Here is a 22571-nt window from a genome sequence, read left to right as displayed (position 1 = left end):
TGACGACATAATCACTGGGTTAGGATCAGGCCATTTCCAGTTTAATAAATAATGAAATAGACCGTAAGTAAACACTTCATAAACACATCATTTAAACTACAGACCAAGACTATGAGGTCATGGTTGTGGCCACTGTAATTTTCCCTTTGATATTCCTTTTTTAAAAACTCCAGCATATATATATACATATATATATATATATATATATATATGAAATATAGCCACGGTTACAGCACAAAACATTTTACTCATCTCCTACAAAAGTCTAAAACCTAACAAACCCAAAACGCAGCTTCCTTCACACATCAAAAAGCAACATTCATGCTAAATATAGCGATGATGTTCAATTTTTTTTTTCTCCTGAGAAAATTGAACATTTCTCACGTGCTAAAATGAGACATACAGGCTGTACTGTGTGAGAACTCCTAAAACTATTAAACGTCTCAGAACATCAAAGTGCAGTTTGCTTGACAATGTGCAGCAAATAATGACATCAACGGAGATTGTGGCTGGCAAATGTTTTTCTGAAAAAGCTAATTGCAACAAAGTTATATCAGGGTGTTGCAAAAAGTAAATACTGCAGTAACGTAAACAAAGGGATTAAGGCAACGCAGTCTGTAATGTAACTGTAAATATCCATTACACCCACAGATGCAAAGGACATAAAAGGCATAGATGATTTGTGTGCAATTCACAGCTCGAAATAGGAGAAAACTAAAACGGTGCGTGACTGCCCCCTGTTGTTTGTACTGCATAAAATCATCTATTCGTTTAATTAAACAATTCTGTCAAACACAAACTACTCATCTTAAGACTTGTTGTTTTACAAGGACATAAATTACTAATTTAAAGCACAAATTTCATAAACAGTTTACATCAACTGTCACCATTGGAGCTCACTTCAAAATGTGGCATGCTGAAGAAAATAAAATTAAATAAATGAACGAATGATTGAGATCATTCAGCCTCTGCGTTTTGCTTTTTACGGTGGTTTTCTGTTGCTAATCACACTCTGCTTTGGTCCTGTGGAGCTGGAGAGGAGGCACCTAAACCGGCAGAACCGTGCTCGGGCCAGTAGGAGGCTTCGTGCTGCAGAGGAGTACGGCGAGGGAAAAAGGTGTGCTGGAAGTCGTAGTTGAGCAGGCAGCTGATGGAGGCCATGTAGATGTCAGCGAAGCGCGAGAGTCGGCGTGAGAAGTAAGTGGGGTTGTGGTATGTTCGAAAGAGACTTCCAAACTGAGCATTGAAGATGTCCTTGGTATGAGGCCTGTAATATATGAAAACACAACCATCGAGATATGGTTAGATCGATTCCACAATATCTCTAAAAATTATCCAAAATGGTTTTAGATAAATAAAACATTTTGTTATTACTTCATGGCTTCTCTTTCTTTGATCCACTCCTCGACCACAGCTCGAGACGTTGGATCCCTGTGCACCTGTTAGAGAGCAGTGCATAAATGTGAACCAAAAAAACTTTAAGAATGAAATTAAAGTTTATAAAGTACAATAACAATAATAATACAAATAAAAAACTAAGAGGAGGGATGATATACTAGGTTTCTGACCTGCATCTGTTCAATAAGTCCAGTCAGTGACTGTAACCAGGTCATCATGTGGACGTACTCTGGTGTATTCATGATCTTAATCTCCTTCCTCAGCTCAGGAATGATGGCACCCGTCCTCCAGCCATGTTTCAGTGTTAGATCCTGTTGAACAAAAGATCAGTAGATCCATCTTCATGATCATGATAGGCCAATAATTTAGAAATATACTCCTTCAGTCTGGGGCTTGAGCCGTGAATCTTTAGCACAGGGTATGGAGGAAATAAATCATTTGAGTCTGTCGTGTGCTCCTCCATCACTGTCTGGTATGGTGCAGCCACTAAACAGGACAGGAGCAGACTGCAGCGGACTGTACGGGCAGCAGAAAGGATCATCAGCGCCCCCTTGCCCTCCATCCAGGATCTGTACCTCTCAAGAACCAGGAAACGGGCAGGGAAAATCATCACAGACCCCTCACACCCTGGACACAGACTTTTTGATCTGCTGCCCTCTGGCAGACGGTACAGAAGCCTGCAGACCAGGACCACCCGACATAGGAAAAGTTTCTTTCCCCTCGCCATCTCCCTTCTTAACAGTTGACCTGTCACACTGCTCCCACTGCCAGACTGAAACTGCACCTTATGTACATTTTGTAGTATTCATTCCACCTCATTTCATTTCTGTATTTTATGTATATAAGTTTAGATTAGTTATTTATAGTTGGTTTACACAGCTTTGTGTGTGTGTGTGTGTGTGTGTGTGTGTGTGTGTGTGTGTGTGTGTGTGTGTGTGTGTGTGTGTGTGTGTGTTACATTGCTGTGCTTGTGCTTGAGAGCCACCATCTACAGGAACCAAATTCCCTGTATGTGTCTGCACATATTTGGCCAATAAACACGATTCTGATTCTGATTAAACAATAATAAACACAGAACACACAGTGTTTCAGTACTTACGGTAGTATGTCTAAGTAAAGACAGATAACCAGAACTAAACTATAACAATTTCATCTGCTAGTTAAGAGGAACATGACCTCTGAAAATGCCATCTGCAACACATCCAAAGCGGGAACATGTTTTGGACTTGAGTAATTAAAAAGAGGAAACTCAGAAATGTTTCTACTCTGTGCCCACTTGCAGCAATGAGGTCATTCCACAGCCAGACAGCCTGAGTGTAAGCTGTGACTAGTGTAAACTACAAAATACCAGCTTCCATCTCTCTAAACAAGCAAGACGACATAACTGACTCCTGGCTGCCTGCCACCTGCAAGGCATCATGCCAACGATATAAAATCTACCTCTCATAATCAGCTTTTACTGCTAATCAAGTTTATACATATATGTAACCTGCTTTGTCCAAGCTGTTGCCAGTTCCTGAGTTACAGGCATGAAAAGATAAGAGGTGGTGATGTGCTGTGCTACTCATGAGTGAATTTCCCGGAGGAACCTACCCGAGGGATTAATAAAGTTCTATCTATCTATCTTTACAGCAGGTGTGTCATACAAACTTAAGTGATCACTTTAAAAACACATCAAATGTCAATGGGGGGAAAAAATCCTACTGGATATCTGTACTGATACCTACTGTGTAATGTGTTAGGAATGAAAGGAAGCCAGATCATTTGATGAAAATCAAAATGATCAATCTACACTCAGTAGTTTGTATGGTGCCCATGTGGTTACATGCATGCCTGACAACATTGGGCCATGCTTCTAATGAGACAACGGTTGGGGAATCTCCCAGATCTGAACAAGGGCATTACTGAACTCCTGGACAGTTAACGTTCAATCTGGCTGCGTTGGATGGACTAAAACATAATGTCCCAGAGGTGTTCTGCTGGATTCAGATCAGCCGAACATTGAGGTCAGTCAGTGGTATCAATTATGTAATCCTCCAGGAAATGCCTGCATACTCTCACACATGAGGCATTGTCATGTACCAGGAGGAACCCAGCACCCACTGCATCAGAGTAGGTTCTCACAATGGGTCCAGGGATTTCATCCTGATAGCTAATGGGAATCATGGTGCCGTCGGCTAGCCTGTAGAGATCTGTCCCTGCCTCAATGGATATACCTCCCCAGACCTCACTGACCCACCACCAAACCAGTCATGCCGAACAATATTAGAGGCAGCATAACGTTCTCCACAATTATAAAGCCCAAACCAGACCCTTTTATGTCTGTCAGGTGCTCAGGGTGAACCTCATCTGTGAAAAGCACAGGGTGCCCTTCTGGTATTCTATGGCAAATGCCAATTGAGTCCTCAAGCCACTCTCATGGAGTCTGTTTCTACTTGTCTGGTCAGATTCACACCAATGGCCTGCTGGAGGTCATTTTGCAGCTCTGGCATTCTCATCCTGTTCCTCTGTATCTGCTCTTTTGTGCAAAAACAGATCTACAGCCCTGTCTGGCCCTCTTAGAGTAACTGCCTGTCTCCTGGAATCTCCTCCATGCTCCTGAGACTGTGCTGGGAGACACAGTAAACCTTATGGAAATTGCATGTATGACTGGAGGACTTGGAGGAGGAGGAGGAGCAGGAGGAGGAGGAGTGGGACTACTGCAAAACTAGTGAAAAACAGACAGAAAATATGAGGAGGGAAAAAAATCTCTGTGGCCTCCACCTGTAATACCATTCCTGTTTTGGGGGTAGATTTATTGTTGCTCCACTAGTGCACCTGTTGTTAATGTAATTAACATGAAAGCAACTAAAACCTATTAACAACCCCCTCTGCTACTTAACTGACCAGATCAATACCCCAAAGTTTAACTGACCTGATGCTGTGCTCTTATTAAAAAGTCTCCCTTTAATTTATCAGCCAAACCCAATGCAGCGTCTAAGTAACTAGGCTTCAGTGCATTTAGTTGTATATTTCAAACCCTGTTGTCTTCTTCCAGAACAGGTAAGACTTAGATTGTTGTAAAGAATAATCCAGCCTGAGACCTTTGAGTTCTGGGAAAACACACTAAATGGAGCATTATCAAAGCACTGCATGGTCAAAGCGGGGTTCCACTCTTTGTTTGTATTCATAGTACAATAATTTTTAACACTGCAGGCCTTGGTGTAGTTTTAATGCTTTGTTATAAATATGCAACTTACTGCCAAGTCGCTGTAGATGTGATCTCCAAAGTAGAGTACTTTGGATCCTCTCCAGCCGGTCAGCCTGAGGAATTCATAAAGGTTTCCCTGAATACCAAAGTCATACAGAAAGAAAGATTAACCATTTGTTTCATCATGCAGTGTATCCAGTGGGATTTATTAGAATTGTTAAATGAGCACAGTACCTGTTTATAGATCTGCCCTTTTTCCAGCCTGTGAATTCTGTCCCACAGCAGCACACCTTTGTCTGTCACTCGCCTGAAAGGTCTAAAACAAAACGGCAAATTGGATATTTAGTAAAGCGATGCACATTTTTATACAACGATCAACACAATGTAGCCACACTGGCATGTGTTATTTAAGTGCCCTAAAACATAACATGAAGATAGTATGAGAAGCATATTACTTACTTCCTCCTGTCATTAAAGAAACTAGGTTTATCAGCTTGAACAATGACAACATCAAACAAGTCCCTCCAGTCTTTTCCTACGATGAAGTTCATTCCTCGATCCCTGCAGCAAACAAAGATTCCGCTTTTTACTTTGTCAGCAACGCCTTAGAGCTCGTTATGAGGGTGCAATAACACTAAGCTTAGGGTTAGCATGTCAATGCAGCACTAGGCTAGCGCAAACTCAGTTAAACTTGCAAATTGGTCCACCTGTTAATTCATAAAAATGGAGGACAGTCAAATCCAAACCCAGCTGGGCACAACTTAGATTGCCTGTTAATTAAAATATCAACATCTCATTTTAACATTTACACATTTACTAACACAGTTATGAAGCCCATTCTTCCAATTACGACATTAATAAAAACACGAGATCGTGCACATTGTAGCACACATCAGGCCCATCCTGATAACTCAGTGTAACAAAATATTATATCAAAGACATAATTTCAGTGATTTTTCAACCTTTCGAGGTTGGATACGCACAAGCTTGTTATATTTCTGGAAAAAAAGACACTTCAAAAGGCTTCACAGTGAATGATTTACAATGAATTACAAACACCAGCCTGCTGATGTGTGTTTGCCCATCCATAAAACTTGGGGCATTATAAAGCGGCACCAATTAAACATTAGTACACCAATACACGACATTTTTAATTAATCACATCAACAAACACTTGCACTCTGTTTGCTCTCACTTACACAAAGTCAAAAGGGCTATTGGTAATGAGGAACATCTTTTTTCCTTGCGCTGACAGCTTCTTCAGCACAGCGTGGCTTTGCTCACCATAGCAAATGTACTTCTCTGAAAAGAGAGAGGGGGAAAAGAAACCCTATGCTTTTAATTGTAAATCACAGCTTCATTAAGCCTAAATTGTGTTTTTATTTCTTGGCAACTATTCAGATGTGGCCATATCGTTTCTTTCATTAGTTCAAACTAAGTAATATAAATCAAAGTAAAATTACCAATATCCGCCTCCACAGCTCGGTACATTATGCCCTTGACATGAACATCCCTAATAGCTTCCTGTGAAGAAAAGTAAACAGCCCTTAGCCACAAGTTATAACTTCAGCGACGCTATGTTAACATTCAGGTCCAATAGCAACTTTGCTGTGAATATAAACAGTTGACTTAGAAGCACAAAGCAAGTGCATCTGTGAATACAAATGAATATCAAGAAAGAAAGCCCCAGAGTTTAGTTTCTTTGGTGACACACTGAGAAAGTGTTTGAATCAATGAGTGTGCGAGTAAACTTTCCCCTGAAATCCTGATCCCCTCAGGGAAAACTTAGGATGTTTAACATATACAAAGATTGTTTGATGCACAAAAGAAGTAAAAAATAATAAAATGGGCTTGAAAGTAATTAAAAAAAGGAGGAAGGGGGTGTCCTTGAGCAAACATGAGAAGCATTAGCGGAACAGAGAGTCAGTGTGAGGACTTTTTAAAGACAGCGATCTGACAAATACCCTACAGTGTGACACAGAACTGAGAAGCCCACCATGACAGTTGGCCTCAAAGGGAGAACGCAGATCAGATTTTTCGCCGGTCTCCCTGTGAAGTCGTGGAGCCACCAGAGAACAGACGCACATGGCTGCAAGCGAGCATGCTTGACTAAAATTAGACATTGCTTTTCAGATCTAAATATAAGATGGAACCGAATGGCTGGAGTACCACAGCACTCCCTGGAAACATGTAAATACAGTTACAGTCATGAACATGTGGCTGGATTTATTCTCATCACACACACACTGGCCTTTTTCGAGATCCAGTCAGGAAAAAGAGAGTGCTGTTAAATCATTGCATTAAAACAAGGTACAGCGATAACAAGACAGCTGACCTTTACATCTTTGTAGAGATGGACTGGCTCATAGTCGATGTTGTGCCTCATGAAGAAGTCGTTGACACACGACAGAAGGGTCATCTCAGGCAGGGAGAATATGTCCATGAACTGTTTCATCGTATGGCCATGTGAACTCTGCATTATTAGAGCAGGGCGATATGACCAAAAATATTTATCACGATATACATTTGAAAATCTGCGATAACGATATAACTGATGATATAATTGACACTAGACAAAACACTTTACAACTCCTCAACTTTATAATTGCAAAAAAAACCCATCAATGTATTTTCACTTAAACAAGCAGCTGTTTTAAGCGCATTAAAGTTATATAAAAAATTAACAGTGCAAATGCAAATTCCTTGCTGACAGTTTAACCAAAAGGCATTTCCAGTGAAAACTGGCCGACATATCCTCAGCATAACCATGTATAATATCCACAAAACTTAAAAAGAGGTTATACACATACAATACGGTAATATTATGTTGAAGCACAGTACGTATCACTCCGCGAGGCTCCTGCCTACGATAACCGTAATGCTCCGACAATCCATCAAGCTGTGCGGCTTTGTAGCTTAGCAAAGTCGTACTGAAACATTTGACAGACTCTCGAGCGCCGTGTACGACATAAAATCATTTCGAGGTCAGTAAACACAACCAGAATTCATAAACAAGGTACACGGGATTATAAGGGGCACTGTCGATTTTCAGAAAAATCAAAGGATTGATTTTAAGTGTGCCGTATTTTCCAAAAAACACGGTAATAACGACGGCCCGCTAGCATGCTCTACCAAAAATAGTGTTTTGTTGTGTATCTGACGGATGAAAGCCAAACCAGTTCCACACCACTGAAGTTGCAGCATTTTTACAAACCAATTCTGGTTCATCCGTTTCATTCAACGATCCGCTTTCGCTCTTCTCATTCTGCGTCGCCGCCATGTTCATATGTAAGCAAAGGCACGGCGCATGCCCGTTTTACCCATATTCTGTCGCGATATTTCATTTTCCTATCATTGCCCAACATTATACCGGTATTACCGTGAACGGTATGATATAGCCCAGCCCTAGTCATTATCATAATTATTATGTTTGTTACAGTATCTGTGTGGAGACATGACAGTGTGGAAGTGCTGATCACCTTGCCATAGAAGTCACTCATGATCTCCAGAGGAACATGGCAGCCTTCATACATGGCAATTACTTCTTCGTCAGGAACTGGATGAAGACCTCTGAATCAAAAACATTAAACAATGTAAATTCCTAAACAGCATGTCATTTGTATCGTCATATAAATGGTCACTACTCAGACATGGAATTAACAAAGTGCACACATACCTGTATACAGTTCCCAACTGGATATAGTGAAAAGCATCTATCTTCATCAGTAATGCCTAAAAATGATTAAATATAATCATCATACCGATGGTCCTCACATCGTTCTTAGATTGTCTAAACAGTTTAAGACAATGGAAGCTCCACTCTCACCTTTTGGACGTCATAGTGAAGTCCTCTTACAGCAAAACTTGGAATGTATTCGTACTTTCGCAGGCCCTCTGGATACTTTAAAAAAAACAAAGGTTTACATTTAGTGACAAGAAAAGCATTAGGTTTACTTAAAACCAATGAGCAACATAAATTACCCACAAAGGTAAATGTACTTTTGCACATGGAGCTTAAACAGGGTTGTAGCTTCTTTTAGACCTTAGCACACTGACAACCTTTAAGAATATGTTACATAAATTAACTTGCTTTGTTTTTAGCCAATGCACAACAACCACCGCCTCAAGACGCTTTGGATTGTTTGGTAAAGACCCTAAACCCAAACAATCAGATGACCCATACGAGTAAGCATTTGGTGACAGTGGAAAGAAAAAAACTCCCTTTTCAAAGGAAGAAGCCGGACAGAACCGGGCTCAGGGATGGGTGGCCATGTGTGGGCAACCAGTTATGGTGGAGCGGAGGGGTGACTTAATCAGTAGTGTCAGGTTGTAGAATCATTCACAACACACACCCGGTGGTTAGTGACGAGGATGTCCCGTGCTATGTTGAAGATGAGAGTGTGGAGATGGCTGGAGTAGAATGCCAGAGTGTAGTCGTAGTCGAACCCGTAGATCTCTATGTCTCGCAGACTCATCTCATTGTTGGCAAAAATAGTGTCTGGGTCGACAGAGTTGGCAGTTATAACGGAGATCAGATCTGAGAAGAAAAATAAAAACACAAGAGCTTTCTTCAGCTTATTTGAATTCAGAAATATAAACAATAATACAGATGAGGAATGTATCTGTATATATCCTACCTCTTTCTTAACAAGTGGGCCAATCTCAGCAAAACTTTGCACAGACACATGTACAGCAATTATTAACATCTGTGTTTTTAAAAAATATTTATAATAAATTCTTGCATTATTGTATATATTTCATCTATAATTAATAAGTATATTGCCTACATTGACTGTCACGTCTATTTTATTTATAGCATTATTAAAATCATTTATAGTAATCGGAAGAAGTGAATATAAGTTTTTGAGGATCTGAAAATATGTAATTGTGACAAACATGTAAAAACTAATACATTAGAAAAGGGGGGGGGGGGGGATGCATTCATACAGCTCTTGATTCTATGCACCTAAAATATTTTATCTATCTCACATCCATGGCCAGTTTAGAGTCACCAACTCACCTGACATGAATGTCTTTGGAATGTGGAAGGAAGCTAAAACATGTGGAGGAAACCGGGAAGCTTCTTGCTGTGAGGCAACAGTGCTAATCACACCAACTCCCAAGGTTACTCTCATTCAGGAGTGGACAAAAGGTGTGTAAAAGAACACCTCAGTCAAACATCAGCACAGCGTTGATTTAACCCTTCAATGTCAACTTCCCAACAAATTCTGACCTTTAAAAAAGATCATTAATCAGTAATGCAATAAATAAAAACATGCAGGTTTTAAGGTTCCGAAATGTAGACATTGGGGATTTGTTAGTGAAGGAAACGGTTTCCAAGGCCTAATCCGTGGATCGACTTCCTTCGAGGCGTGGACATCTATCAGCAGAGAATGTACCTTCACCTATCAGCAGAGAATGTCCCTTAGTCTGTAACACAGTCAAATATATTCTCAAGCAACATTCAAGCATGCCATTCAGCGTGTTAGTACGAGCTCGGGAGCAGCTTGGGAGAACAAGAAAACAGAGACTGCTTCAGGTTGTCTTCCCAAATTGACTCAACTTTATTCACAAGTACAACAGTTTATATAGAGGGTAAAATTCATGAGACAGCAGATTATCAGTTTAAACCAGTACAGACCAAGATAAGGGAGCGTCTTCCTGCCCATGGGTGAAGAAGCATCCTTTGTGTAGTTTATCAGTTCAGCTACAATTGTGATTATCTCAGCGACATATTTTCAAGGCACAAAACGAAGAGTTCTTTCATTAGTGAAATCTGAAACAAACCATTTGGCCTTCAACAGGCATCTAAAAGATTAAGAAACTAATGTAGCTGAGGGAGTGATCTCTGTGGTATTTCAACCTTGTACCAGCCTGTGATTCTCACACATCAATTCTTGGGTCAAAGAGAAAAATAACTAAAACAAAGGGGCCTTATTGAATGACAGAGTTTTCCTGCATAATGTCACTATAAAACAATATCCAGTAAATGCTAACCGTAGTGCTAAAATACCTAACAGTTAGCATCAGTGATACACAAATAAATCAAGTTACAGGTACAACCTATTTTCCACATTTAGAGTCTGCTGTCTGAGAAGCTATTAATATAGAGCAATGGCGAGATGTAGTTAGTCAGCAGGAAACACAAGCCATGACAGAGTTATAAAGAAACAGCAGCTTTGTATTTAGGGCAGGGCTGTAATTATTAATGAGGAGCCGCCTCACTGTGAACAGTGACCTTACCTCCAGTTTGTCTTTTGGTCTCATCGTAAACAGACCACAGCCTCTCTGTCGTGTTCTGACCGTCTAAGGAGCTGCTACAAACAGATGCTGCGCACTTTCCGGCTCTGGGCTCGTGGGAGAGTAGCTGACCAACTCCCTGGGACACCGCTCTGAAATTCCGTTTCCATAACCGAGACCTTACCGGATGGTAGTGGTGGTGTAACCCCTGTACGACATTACAAAAAATATTGGCCTTCTGCAGACAGTCCGTGTGTTTCAGAAGAGAACAGAGCGGCAAAGACCAGGGCGCCATAGCTTTGTTCAGAGCGTGGCGGACCGTGCGGAGGTTGCGGTGTACTCCCCAGCCGACTGCATGCGGCAACGGGCTCCCTCGGCAAAAACAGAAACTGTCGCTGTGTAGTTGCTCTTACGTCACTTCCCTGTTTGGTAAGGTTACGACCAGCCAGCCAATCAGGAGCTCGTGCGTTTGACGTTCAGTGCCTCCCATAGCCTGACTATATTTATAAATGCATATAAGATGCATATTTCTAATACTTTATGCTTGCTCCTTACTGCCCTTCCATCATTTGGGATCACAGGTAGCCAACACGTAGTAAATGTGTTATTAGAGAGTAGAAATCCAATAAAATATGAGAGCAATAAAAGACTGAATGCTGAATCAAATCTATCTATCTATCTATCTATCTATCTATCTATCTATCTATCTATCTATCTATCTATCTATCTATCTATCTATCTATCTATCTATCTATCTATCTATCCTTTTGGGACGAGGATTATCAGAAAGAGTTGTGTGTCTTTTAGCTTCTGTTTGTTCCGCTGCCCACATAAACATGTAAACAGAATGAGCAAGCAGTAGAATAATATGCACATTCGTGGGAGAAACTTGCACCAGTGTTTTTTCTATCATTTGTGTTTACTATAAGGTGTATATTTTAAGTCAGTAGCTAAATAGTGCCGCTTAGTGGATAAAGATCAGCACTCATTCGCTGTATGCTTGTACAGCATTGTCAAGATGAGTTGGTGTAATACTCACCGTCAACACTACTTAGCAGGTGTGTACGTGTGTTGCAGTACCCGGAGAGAACCCACGCAAACACGTGGAGAATAAGCAAACTCCACACAGAAAGGCCCCGGCCTGATGGTGGAAATGAACTCAGGCTTGCTGCGAGGCAACAGTGCCACCACCATGCCACCTTGCTGCCCCATATATCTAACCAACTAACAACTGCAGTAGCTCTATATCAATTTGACCTCCGGAATAATCTACTGATCTTGAGGGAGAGGTCAGAGGTAAAATGTGACATGACAGGATGATTTTTGATAAATTAATTCTTAAGCTGACCTTGAAGACCTTGGTGGATGTGAGCTACATTTTAATGGATTGTGAACATGACATCATCTACACCCCTACAAAGTTTTATCATAATTCATTCAAAACCTTTGGCACTATCGTGTTTACAGACTGAAAGTATGACGTGCACATATGCATGCAAACGCTACTAAAACTTTCACCTCCTATGCAGAGGTGGAGAGAAGGCTCAAGACTTTTGATCAGTGCAACACCAAAAGTCATTATTTCACCTCCAGATAGCTCACAATATAGCTATTAGGCTAATACAGTATGTGCTTCTTACTTTTTTAGCAGATGACATCACATCTATCTAATATTAGCTAGATGGACTAGCTACATAGCAGAAATTGTGAAATCCCATGTGAACAGGCTTAGAGTCTTATATCACTAGATACTCTGGGACTTGGCTAATTTTTCCAAATTCAAGGTTTATATCCAAAGACAACAAACATTGTCTGGTTCAGTTTACTCTATATTAATGTAAGTGGAAAGCTATTCCTTAATTGATAACTTATCATTCCTCTCTGGGATGCTCTTACCAAACCAATCACATAATTAGTCTGCCTCATTAGTTGATACCAAAAAAGGAAAAGAAAATGCAAAATCTCTCGGTCCAAACATTTAACATTTTCAGATAGATATTAAGTATCTCACATACGTATGAGAGCTTTTCAAATGAAAAGACTCAACCTTTCATCAAAGTTATCCAAGGAAAGAAGTCTGTGATCATCCACTTTATTTTGTGGTCTTTCAGGTCTTTTGGTTTTGCTGAACTCGCCAGTGTATTTCTTTTTAAGAAGGTATCAGTTCATTGATCTGGCCACTCCTGAAGGTTTTGCCATCTCTCTGATGGATGTATTTGGGTTTTAGTGTAATGATTGTTGTTGTTTTTTCACTTGCATCAATATCTCTTTGGAATGAACTGCAGATCTCCTTGATTTGTCATGGAGTAATGAGGGAACAGGCCTCACCTGGCCATGAAGCTCCTGAAAATGGGGCACTATGTATAAAAAGTGCTGTAATTTCTAAACAGTGTCTGCAAAGGGTTTGTTAAACACAGTGAATTAAAGATGAAAGTGTGCACTTCAAGCACATATTGATTGTCTGATTTAGAATCCACTGTGCTTTCTAAATTAATCAATCGTTGTGAACAGAGACTAAGACTAATAGAGACTAATAATGATATAGCAGCGTAGTGGTTACCACTGACACTTAAACGCAAGAAGGTCCAGAGTTTGAATCCACCAGCCAGCTGAGACCTTTCTGTGTGGAGTTTGCATGTTTTTCCTGTGTAGGTTCACATTGAATTGTGGATTATGATCTTGGATTGGGTAAGCAGAAGGATTATGACTTAAAATTGGGTAAACAAATTAATTCTGCTTAAAAAAAAGAAAATGCAGCTCCTCACCTTCTTAATAGAACCCATAAAATGGAGCATATTCCCCCTGTCCTGACCTCCCTTCACTGGTTCCTGTGTATTTTACAATTGATTTTTGATGTTGCATTGTATGTTTGAATCAAGCTATCTCAGCCATAAGCGCAACATTTGTTTGAGTCCACCTTTGAAACGAGCTTTTCTTCTTTTGCTTTGACCCAGCATAAGAGTTGAAGGCATTAAGGCTGTTTTGTGTTTTTTTGCAGTCCTTTTAGGTTGATGTGTGTGGGCATGTGCGCACATGTGTATATCTTGTATTTTATTATGTAATCCACCTTTTTGTGTACAGAACTTCGGTAATCTTTGTTGTTTAAAAGATGCTTTATGAAAATTGTATTAGACTGGAAAAATCATTTTTAAGATAGAACTATGACTTACTGTAATGTAGTAAATCAAACTATTGACCTTATAACAAAAAAGTACTAGCCCAGTATTTTATTATTTATCTTTAAATTGTTAATTCTGATCTTTTTTCCATTCACATTTGGAGAAACATCACACTTAATAGGAGCTGACACTGGTCAGACAGTCAAGTGTAATACATTTGAGATGTTCAGTATTGACGATGGTTGTCATTTTTTTAAAATAAGATTCACATTAAATGTCGCTGCTGACACGATCGCTAACACCCCTGATACAAAACAAACTGAGCAAGCAGCACAATAATGATATCCTGATCTGCGGGAGAACACTTAGAACTAGTTCCTGAAACATTAGCATTTGCCATTTCAGCTTGCTAACTATATAGCGCCACCAAGTGGATTAGATTCGGTGACTAACTTGAAATAGACTCATTCATTATAATTTATGCTTCCACAGCATTACGATGCATCCAGTCATTTAAAGGAAAGGGAATGCAAAATTCCAGAATAACGCGCCATATACACAGCAAGAAATATTGCATCATTTACTTTTGTAGAGACTGAAACGGCCTTGGAGCCATAAACCAAACACTCGCCGTCTTTCTATTATTAATCCTAAGTGTGTTCCTTGGCTCTGGAACTTTAACTGAAAGTGCTGTCAGTGATGTTTTCCCTACAATGAAAGGTAAATTTTAGGAAGTGATGTGCTGATTATTCATTCCTAGCCAATGGTGTCCAGCCACGATTTTCGGGTCTAGGCATATGTTGAAGAAACTGATTGGACAACATGTACCGTAGACTGTATTGTGATTGGTCGACGGTCGTGCGTGGTGCACAGCCATTGGTCGGTAGTCACGGGGTAAGGCGAGTGGACTCTTTTGGTGGGAGAGACAGCTAGTCATTCCTCGTTGTAAAAGCCAGTGCTGCATGCGCTGATCTCCCGGCTATTGTCTCAGCAACTGAAGGCTCAAGTCGTCAGGCAGGCAGTCAGTCAGGAAGCATCTCACAATGAAACGAGTCTGGGTGATAGGGCTTCTTTTTGCACTCTTAGCATTTGGTGAGTAGTGGTATTTTTTTAATTATTCATTATTTTAGCTACCTTTAGCCCGTATGCTAGCACTAACTTGGTTTTTGCTTTTCTTTTCATTCACTGTGGAGTTTGTACGTTCTCTCTGTACTTGACTTTAAAAGGCTTGCAGGTGTCAAAGCAACGGAGAGCGTATTTAATTTACCTGTTATTTTAGAGTAACGCCAGTGTCCGTTAATCTCCTTGCCTTTCCAGAACTTTCTAGCAGAAACACCACCTGTGTTGAAGCTGTCTCATGTTAGCTAACCTCCACTGTTGCATACATGCACGTTTAAATAATGATTAAAAGGCTGACACGGTCAGACGTTACGTCTTAATTAATTTGGTGACTGTGAGCATGTGTTTGCACAGTGCTTTAAAAACTTAATGAGTCTAAAATTACCACATGTTCCCGGTAATTGATAATGAATTTTAATCGAGCAACTTCTCCCTTGACAGCCGCTGTAAAGGCAGATGATGAATTTGACGTTGACGGGACAGTAGAGGAGGACTTGGGTAAAAGCAGGGATGGCTCCAGAACAGACGATGAAGTGGTGCAGAGGTAGGTGTTACTTTCCGTAAGTCCATATATCTTTCTAGAAAACTGCAGTTACTGTATCAGGGAAAAGTCCACTAAATCTTAGCAGAACAAGGTCAAGAAGATAAAGCTTGTGTACAAGTGCTCAGGGCCACTTTGGCGTTACAGTGGAGGCAGAGGTGTGTAAGTTTTACTGTAAAGTTGCCTGTAATAATAGGAAGTTGTATGTATCTTGCTTTCATCTTCAGTCTTATCTGAAAGGACAACAGATTTGTTTGGCAGCAAAGATTTGCTGTCGTTCTCCTCTCTTACCCTGTTTGTATTTGCATCTGTCTGCCTTCAGAGAGGAGGAGGCAATCCAGTTGGACGGTTTGAATGCAGCTCAGATTAAGGAACTCAGGGAAAAGTCTGAAAAACATGCCTTTCAGGCTGAAGTTAACCGTATGATGAAGCTGATCATCAACTCTCTCTACAAGAACAAGGAGGTGGGCAGGAATAATCTTTACTCAAACCTGTGTCTACATATTTTTATTTAAGACATTTCTCACAGAGTTCATCACTTTGTTTTGTGCTGCAGATCTTCCTTAGGGAGCTGATTTCCAATGCATCGGATGCTCTGGATAAGATCCGCTTGTTGTCCCTAACCAACGAGGATGCAATGGCCACAAATGAAGAGCTGACCATCAAAATAAAGGTATGCATTAACTTACTGAATGCTGACACCTTTAATGGAAAAGCTGTGCATCTACTAATTGAATTTCATTATTTCTATCCCCAGTCTGATAAGGAGAAGAACATGCTGCACATCACTGACACTGGTATTGGAATGACCAAGGAGGAGCTAGTAAAGAACTTGGGAACCATTGCCAAGTCAGGCACCAGCGAATTCCTTAACAAGATGACCGAGATGCAGGAAGAGGAACAGTCTACCTCAGAGCTGATCGGACAGTTTGGTGTCGGTTTCTACTCTGCCTTCCTTGTTGCTGACAAGGTCATTGTGACATCCAAGCACAACAATGACACACAGCACATCTGGGAGTCTGACTCAAATCAGTTCTCTGTCATTGAGGACCCCCGTGGGGACACACTGGGTAGAGGAACCACCATCACGTATGTTATTTATGTGCTAACATTTGCCCACACCAGATTTGGTTTCTTGATCTTTTTAAACAGCTCTTGTGAAATTAATTTCAATGCGTGGCTCATTTTATTTGTCAAAGCTTATGAAATCGTAGTTAATGTCTATGTGTTGTTAATGTACAGCCTCTATTGAAGAAGAACTGCAGAGTATTTTCATGCTGCTACATGAGTCTGAAATGTTAAAGCCTGGAATTTTACATTTAATCTTGTCTTTGTTTAATTGCAGACTTGTCCTAAAGGAGGAGGCCTCAGACTACCTGGAGCTGGAGACCATCAAGAACCTTGTCAAGAAATACTCTCAGTTCATCAACTTCCCCATCTATGTGTGGGCCAGCAAGGTGACTACTTTGTCATTTCCTTCAACACTATGAGTCAGACTTAATTCCAGACTGAAACTGACAAATATGGAAATGAACAAACGGTTGCATAATTTCTTTTAACATTCAAGACTGAGACGGTTGAAGAGCCCATTGATGAAGATGCTGAGGCAGCAGAGGAACCAGAGAAAGAGGCTTCTGAAGATGAGGCTGAAGTAGAGGAGGAAGAAGAAGACAAAGACAAACCAAAAACAAAGAAGGTATGTTGATGAAGAAATGGTGGTTGAGACTATGTGTGAGTGTGATCATTAACAGTTTTTATGGTGGGTTAAAGTCCCACTGAGTCATTAAGATTTGTGGACTATTTTACTCAAATAGAAGTCTGTGAAAATATGTCTGATCTAAAATGTATATTTTTCAAAAGTTATATAATTGTGTGATGTGTAGGTTGAGAAGACTGTGTGGGACTGGGAACTGATGAATGATATCAAGCCCATCTGGCAGAGGCCTGCTAAGGAGGTTGAGGAAGATGAGTACAAGGCTTTCTACAAGACCTTCTCAAAGGTAGGCACACATACTTTATCAAACCGGCTCTATAGGCTGGTATACTAATGTCTGATTTTTATAAACTTTACCCATCTTCCAACAGGACAATGATGACCCTATGGCTCACATCCACTTCACAGCTGAGGGTGAGGTCACTTTTAAGTCCATCCTGTTTGTGCCCACTTCAGCTCCCCGTGGGCTGTTTGACGAGTATGGCTCCAAGAAGAACGATTACATCAAGGTGTGTACTCTAAGCAATATTTGGTATCAGATTTATTCAACTTTTTCAGCAATTCCCCAAAAACTGAGTTTCAAAGTAAATGCCTTCCATTCGCAGCTGTTTGTCAGGAGAGTTTTCATCACAGACGACTTCAATGACATGATGCCCAAGTACCTGAACTTCATCAAGGGAGTGGTGAGTTATTTTTAACTCTTATTTGGTCTCATGCTAATGTTATGTGCTTGGTCTCTACATTATCACCTGCACTGTGATTAAGGGAAACTTTATTTTGTTAGGTCGACTCTGACGACCTTCCTCTGAATGTGTCCAGAGAAACTCTGCAGCAGCACAAACTGCTCAAGGTGAGCTCAACGTGCAGCCCTGTTCGCTTCCCATTCCATCATTTAGTCATCATTAACCAATGAAGCCTTTGATTAAAATGGATAATGAAGCAACAAAGCAATTTTTATGTAGTGCAAATCATAAAGTGCTTTCAGGAATAACAGGGGGCACTAGAACATGGTTAAATGAAACCATAAATTAAAGATTCTGAATAACTAACGCTAGATTTAATGCAGTATGAAATGGTCATTACCTACTTTATCTTTTTCAGGTTATCCGCAAGAAGTTGGTCCGTAAGACTCTGGACATGATTAAGAAGATTGCAGAGGAACAATACAACGATAAGTTCTGGAAGGAGTTTGGCACAAACATCAAGCTGGGTGTGATCGAGGATCACTCCAACAGGACCCGTCTCGCTAAGCTGCTGCGCTTCCAGACCTCCAACAGTGAAACAGACCTGGCCAGCCTGGAACAGTATGTGGAGCGCATGAAAGAGAAGCAGGATAAGATCTATTTCATGGCTGGCACCAGCAGGAAAGAGGTGAGTGAATGTGTGTTTATTGGTCAGGAGAAAGAAGTGTAAACTATCCTACACTAGCTGAAATTCTCATGTCTCTTGTTCTTCCATCCACTACAGGCTGAGTCTTCTCCCTTTGTTGAGAAGCTGCTGAAGAAGGGCTATGAGGTCATCTACCTGACAGAGCCTGTGGATGAGTACTGCATCCAGGCACTGCCAGAGTTTGATGGAAAACGCTTCCAGAACGTGGCCAAGGAAGGTGTCAAATTTGACGAGAGTGAAAAGACCAAGGAGAAGAGGGAGGCCCTGGAGAAGGAGTTCGAACCTCTCACAACTTGGCTGAAGGACAAAGCTCTAAAGGACAAGGTAATTCTGTGACATTAAAAGAATGGGGCATGAGCGCCAGCTGTAGAAGCAGTTAATTTTGGCTCTACCTGCTCATTTATGTCTGCAACATTTAATGCATTGCTTTTTTTATTCCCCAACAGATTGAGAAGGCTGTTCTCTCTCAGAGGCTAACCAACTCACCCTGCGCCTTGGTTGCCAGCCAGTACGGCTGGTCAGGGAACATGGAGAGGATCATGAAGGCACAGGCCTACCAGACAGGAAAGGACATTTCCACAAAGTGAGTGTTAATCCTGGGCTCATCTTTGCATTTATTACTTCCACTGCTATTGCTTTGTTCTAAATCTGTATTTCCATTTAATCTTTCCAGTTATTACGCCAGCCAGAAGAAAACACTAGAACTCAACCCCAAACATCCTCTTGTCAAGCAGTTGCTTAATAGAGTCAATGTGAGTTTAACCACTGTCATTTTTGTCTATCTGTACTATAGTAATGGTCCTTTACTAAGACTACCATCAAATTACTTAGTAAATGTAGTTCATTACATGAATAAACTTAAAATGGACCAATCAGAGCACATAGTTGAACAGTTTCTTTTCCTCACACCCCCCAGACTGATGCTGAGGACCAGACTGCATCAGATCTGGCTGTGGTTCTGTTTGAGACAGCCACACTGCGCTCAGGATACCAGCTCGCTGATACAAAAGCTTATGGAGACAGAATAGAGCGCATGCTCCGACTCAGCTTGAATGTACCACTAGATGAACAGGCAAGTCACTGCAGCTCTTGTATGGTGTACTAATTTGCATAGCAGATGTCTTGGTGTCTGAACTAATGATTCCTCTTCCAGCAGTGAGCCTTTTTTGAGTTTAGTCTTGTCTCTGCTTTTTAAATCTTCTTTGTAAAATGTTAAGTATTTGTGCAGTGATTTTTAAGACTGTAGGATATGTTTAATAATCATGGCTCTTTTATAGATTGAAGAAGAACCTGAGGAGGAGCCTGAAGGACCAGCAGAAGATGACTCTGAAGATAAAGAGGAGACTGTGGATGAGGATGATGACGAAGAAACGGTAAGAAGACTTCACACACTCTTGCTTGAGGACAATGTAAAATTAAGAATCTAGATGTTGAAGTGGTTTACTCTTCTGACCTTTCTCTAATCATGCTTGCAGACAAAAGACAAGGATGAACTGTGAAGCACTGAAGGGAAGAGCGTGTAACAGTGGCGCTGGAAAATGGACTTAAGTCTCTGTTTCAGTGCCACCGTGGTCACATTATTTTGGGTGGGGTCCCTGGGTTGGGGTTTTTTAAAGCGAATATTTGTTTTTGTTTCTTTTGTATTACATTCCTCATGACTGTAAATTTGTTAATATTTAACTGACCTGTTTATGGAAAGATGTGATCCTGTCTATTGATCAAATAAATGTTTCGTGGAAAAATGTTTGCATCGTTTCTGGTTTTATTCAAAACTGAAAGAGTTGCTTTCAGACAGGTCTTGGCTACTATTCTTTTTTTCAGTCATCTTAATCCCAACATATCAAAAGTACGGTCTGGCTGTAGCTTGCAGTGTAATACATCTACTCATGCATAGGGTGCCATGACACTTTTTACAGTTTGTTTTCAGACTGAAGCGATGTAAATAAGCTCATGGAAATGCAGGTGGACGCCCCACTGGTAGGTGACTCTGCCATTGTGGGCTGAATCAGGGATGGACAGGAGGAGTACAGGAGTGTGGTGGAGAGCTGTGTCGAGTGGTGTGAGCTAAACCACCTACAACTTAACATCACAAAGGGGAAAAAAAACTGATTATGGACTTTAGGAAGCAGGCTCCTCCTAACCCTGTCACCATCAGAGGGGCTGATGTGGAGATCGTTGAGGACTACCGGTACCTGGGGGGGTACACTTGGCCTGTAAACTGGACTGGACCAAGCACGCCAATGCTATCTTCAAAAAAGGGCAGAGTCGGCTTTTCCTACTGAGGCGACTCAGGTCTTTCAATGTTGGTAGGAAAATGCTGACCATGTTCTATCACTCGGTGTTGGAAAGCGTCGTGTTCTTTGCAGCAGTGTGCTGGGGAAGTGGGGTGAAGACAGCTGATGCCAACAGGCTGAACAAACTGATTAAAAAGGCTGGTTCTGTCCTGGGTGTCAGACTTGAGAACCTGGATGTGTCTGAGAGGAGAATGCTTTTAAAAAAAAAAAAAAAGAAAAAAAAAAGCTTTCTATCATGGACAACCCCTGTCACCCCATGCACACCCCCATGATGGACCATCGGAGCAAACCCAGCAAAAGACTCATTGCCCCGAAATGCAGAACTGACTGCCACAGTAAATCCTTTGTACCGGTGGCCAGTGTTGGTCAAGTTACTTGAAAAAAGTAATCAGTAACTAATTACTGATTACTTCCCCCCCAAAAGTAATCCCGTTACTTTACTGATTACTTATTTTCAAAAGTAATTAATTACTTAGTTTTTAAAAACACAATTTACAACCTGAATAGGTGAAAAAGCGATAGATCTTTCAGCCCAATTCTACTTTTTCTGCATAATCCATCATACAAAATGTAATCAAACGGAAAGGTCCCCTTTTAAAACTTGTTTTATTAGTTTTAATCTTTTAACTTTATGCATCAAGCAAAAATTTAATTATATGCAATATTCTCTGACTGGAAGAAATTTGTTTAATATTTAAACCTATTTTCTGCACATTCCAGCACATAAAATAAAATATTTTTTGTGTTTACACTCTTTCAAATAGATGCAAGTAAAACACAGCAGAAAATAAATAACATCAAAGACTAGCGGTCCTTTTGCTCTATTTTCACCTGTAAAGCAGGAGTGATGTAGGCGGAGGTTTACCCTGGTGCAGGTGTGCCGCAGCGGTCAGTGGAAGAATCCGCTAGTTTCTCCGTGAGTTTCCCATTATGTCATAGCGCACTCTGTGCTTGCTTGGAAGTTTAGGGGTTTTTCTTCGGTGTAAAAAGAAGTTTTCTTCCCACGCACAATGGACACTAATGTTTTTGTCAGTTTTTATGGAATCAAACTCAAAGTAAGGTCAGTACTTCCACGCTTTAAACACGGCATGTTCATACTCTCTCCCGCACTCATATGATCCGTTGTTGATCTGCACACAGCTGTTGTCACCAATGTCATGAGATGTTCTCACAAAAAGAAATCACGGTTTTAGTAACGCAGCGTTCCTACGGGAAAGTAACTGTAATCTAATTACCGTTTTTGCAATAGTAATCCCTTACTTTACTCGTTACTTGAAAAAAGTAATCGGATTACAGTAACGCGTTACCGGTGGCAATAAGACTGTATAACTCTTCCTCACTCTGTAGGTGATTTTCCTGAGACTATTACCAGCGTTATTGTGTTACCTTTCAGACCGTGCAATATTATCCAACAGTACCTTATTGAATATTTGTTTCATCCCCCCATCATACGCTGCTACTCCCTTTATTCTATTGCACAATACTGCCACTTTCTAGAATCGCCTGCACTGATAGTTCTTTATTCTCCAGGTTATAGTTATATATATTACTTCGTTAGAGTTATTTG

General features: G+C 40.6%; 2 protein-coding genes across 2 annotated transcripts; one reads left to right on the top strand and one right to left on the bottom strand.

Annotated features, from left to right (window-relative positions):
* Positions 1 to 97: 97 nt before the first annotated feature.
* Positions 98 to 11218, bottom strand: nt5dc3 (5'-nucleotidase domain containing 3). The gene is made up of 14 exons (XM_085412546.1): positions 10832 to 11218; positions 8941 to 9125; positions 8415 to 8489; positions 8265 to 8320; positions 8068 to 8158; positions 6924 to 7061; positions 6052 to 6112; positions 5788 to 5890; positions 5048 to 5149; positions 4823 to 4904; positions 4638 to 4724; positions 1569 to 1709; positions 1375 to 1439; positions 98 to 1267 (listed from the first exon to the last, which is right to left on the bottom strand). Exons 1-14 carry the CDS (start codon positions 11121 to 11123, stop codon positions 1006 to 1008), a joined length of 1740 nt encoding a protein of 579 aa, XP_085268672.1. The 5' UTR covers positions 11124 to 11218; the 3' UTR covers positions 98 to 1005.
* A 3657-nt stretch (positions 11219 to 14875) lies between these two features.
* Positions 14876 to 20454, top strand: hsp90b1 (heat shock protein 90, beta (grp94), member 1). Its single transcript, XM_085412544.1, has 18 exons — positions 14876 to 15039; positions 15508 to 15610; positions 15930 to 16071; positions 16164 to 16280; positions 16365 to 16696; positions 16953 to 17064; positions 17175 to 17303; positions 17491 to 17607; positions 17693 to 17830; positions 17927 to 18004; positions 18106 to 18171; positions 18423 to 18692; positions 18789 to 19034; positions 19157 to 19293; positions 19384 to 19462; positions 19627 to 19782; positions 19988 to 20083; positions 20186 to 20454. The coding sequence occupies exons 1-18, from the start codon at positions 14991 to 14993 to the stop codon at positions 20207 to 20209; spliced, it is 2391 nt and encodes a 796-aa protein (XP_085268670.1). The 5' UTR covers positions 14876 to 14990; the 3' UTR covers positions 20210 to 20454.
* Positions 20455 to 22571: the final 2117 nt, after the last annotated feature.

The sequence above is a fragment of the Rhamphochromis longiceps genome, linkage group LG7, assembly GCF_057381845.1.
Source record: "Rhamphochromis longiceps isolate RC_006_pf linkage group LG7, R_longiceps_female_GT1.1, whole genome shotgun sequence".
NCBI lineage: Eukaryota > Metazoa > Chordata > Actinopteri > Cichliformes > Cichlidae > Rhamphochromis > Rhamphochromis longiceps.
The sequence above is the reverse complement of the archived record's forward strand: the minus strand, read 5'-3'. Positions and strand labels throughout refer to the sequence as shown.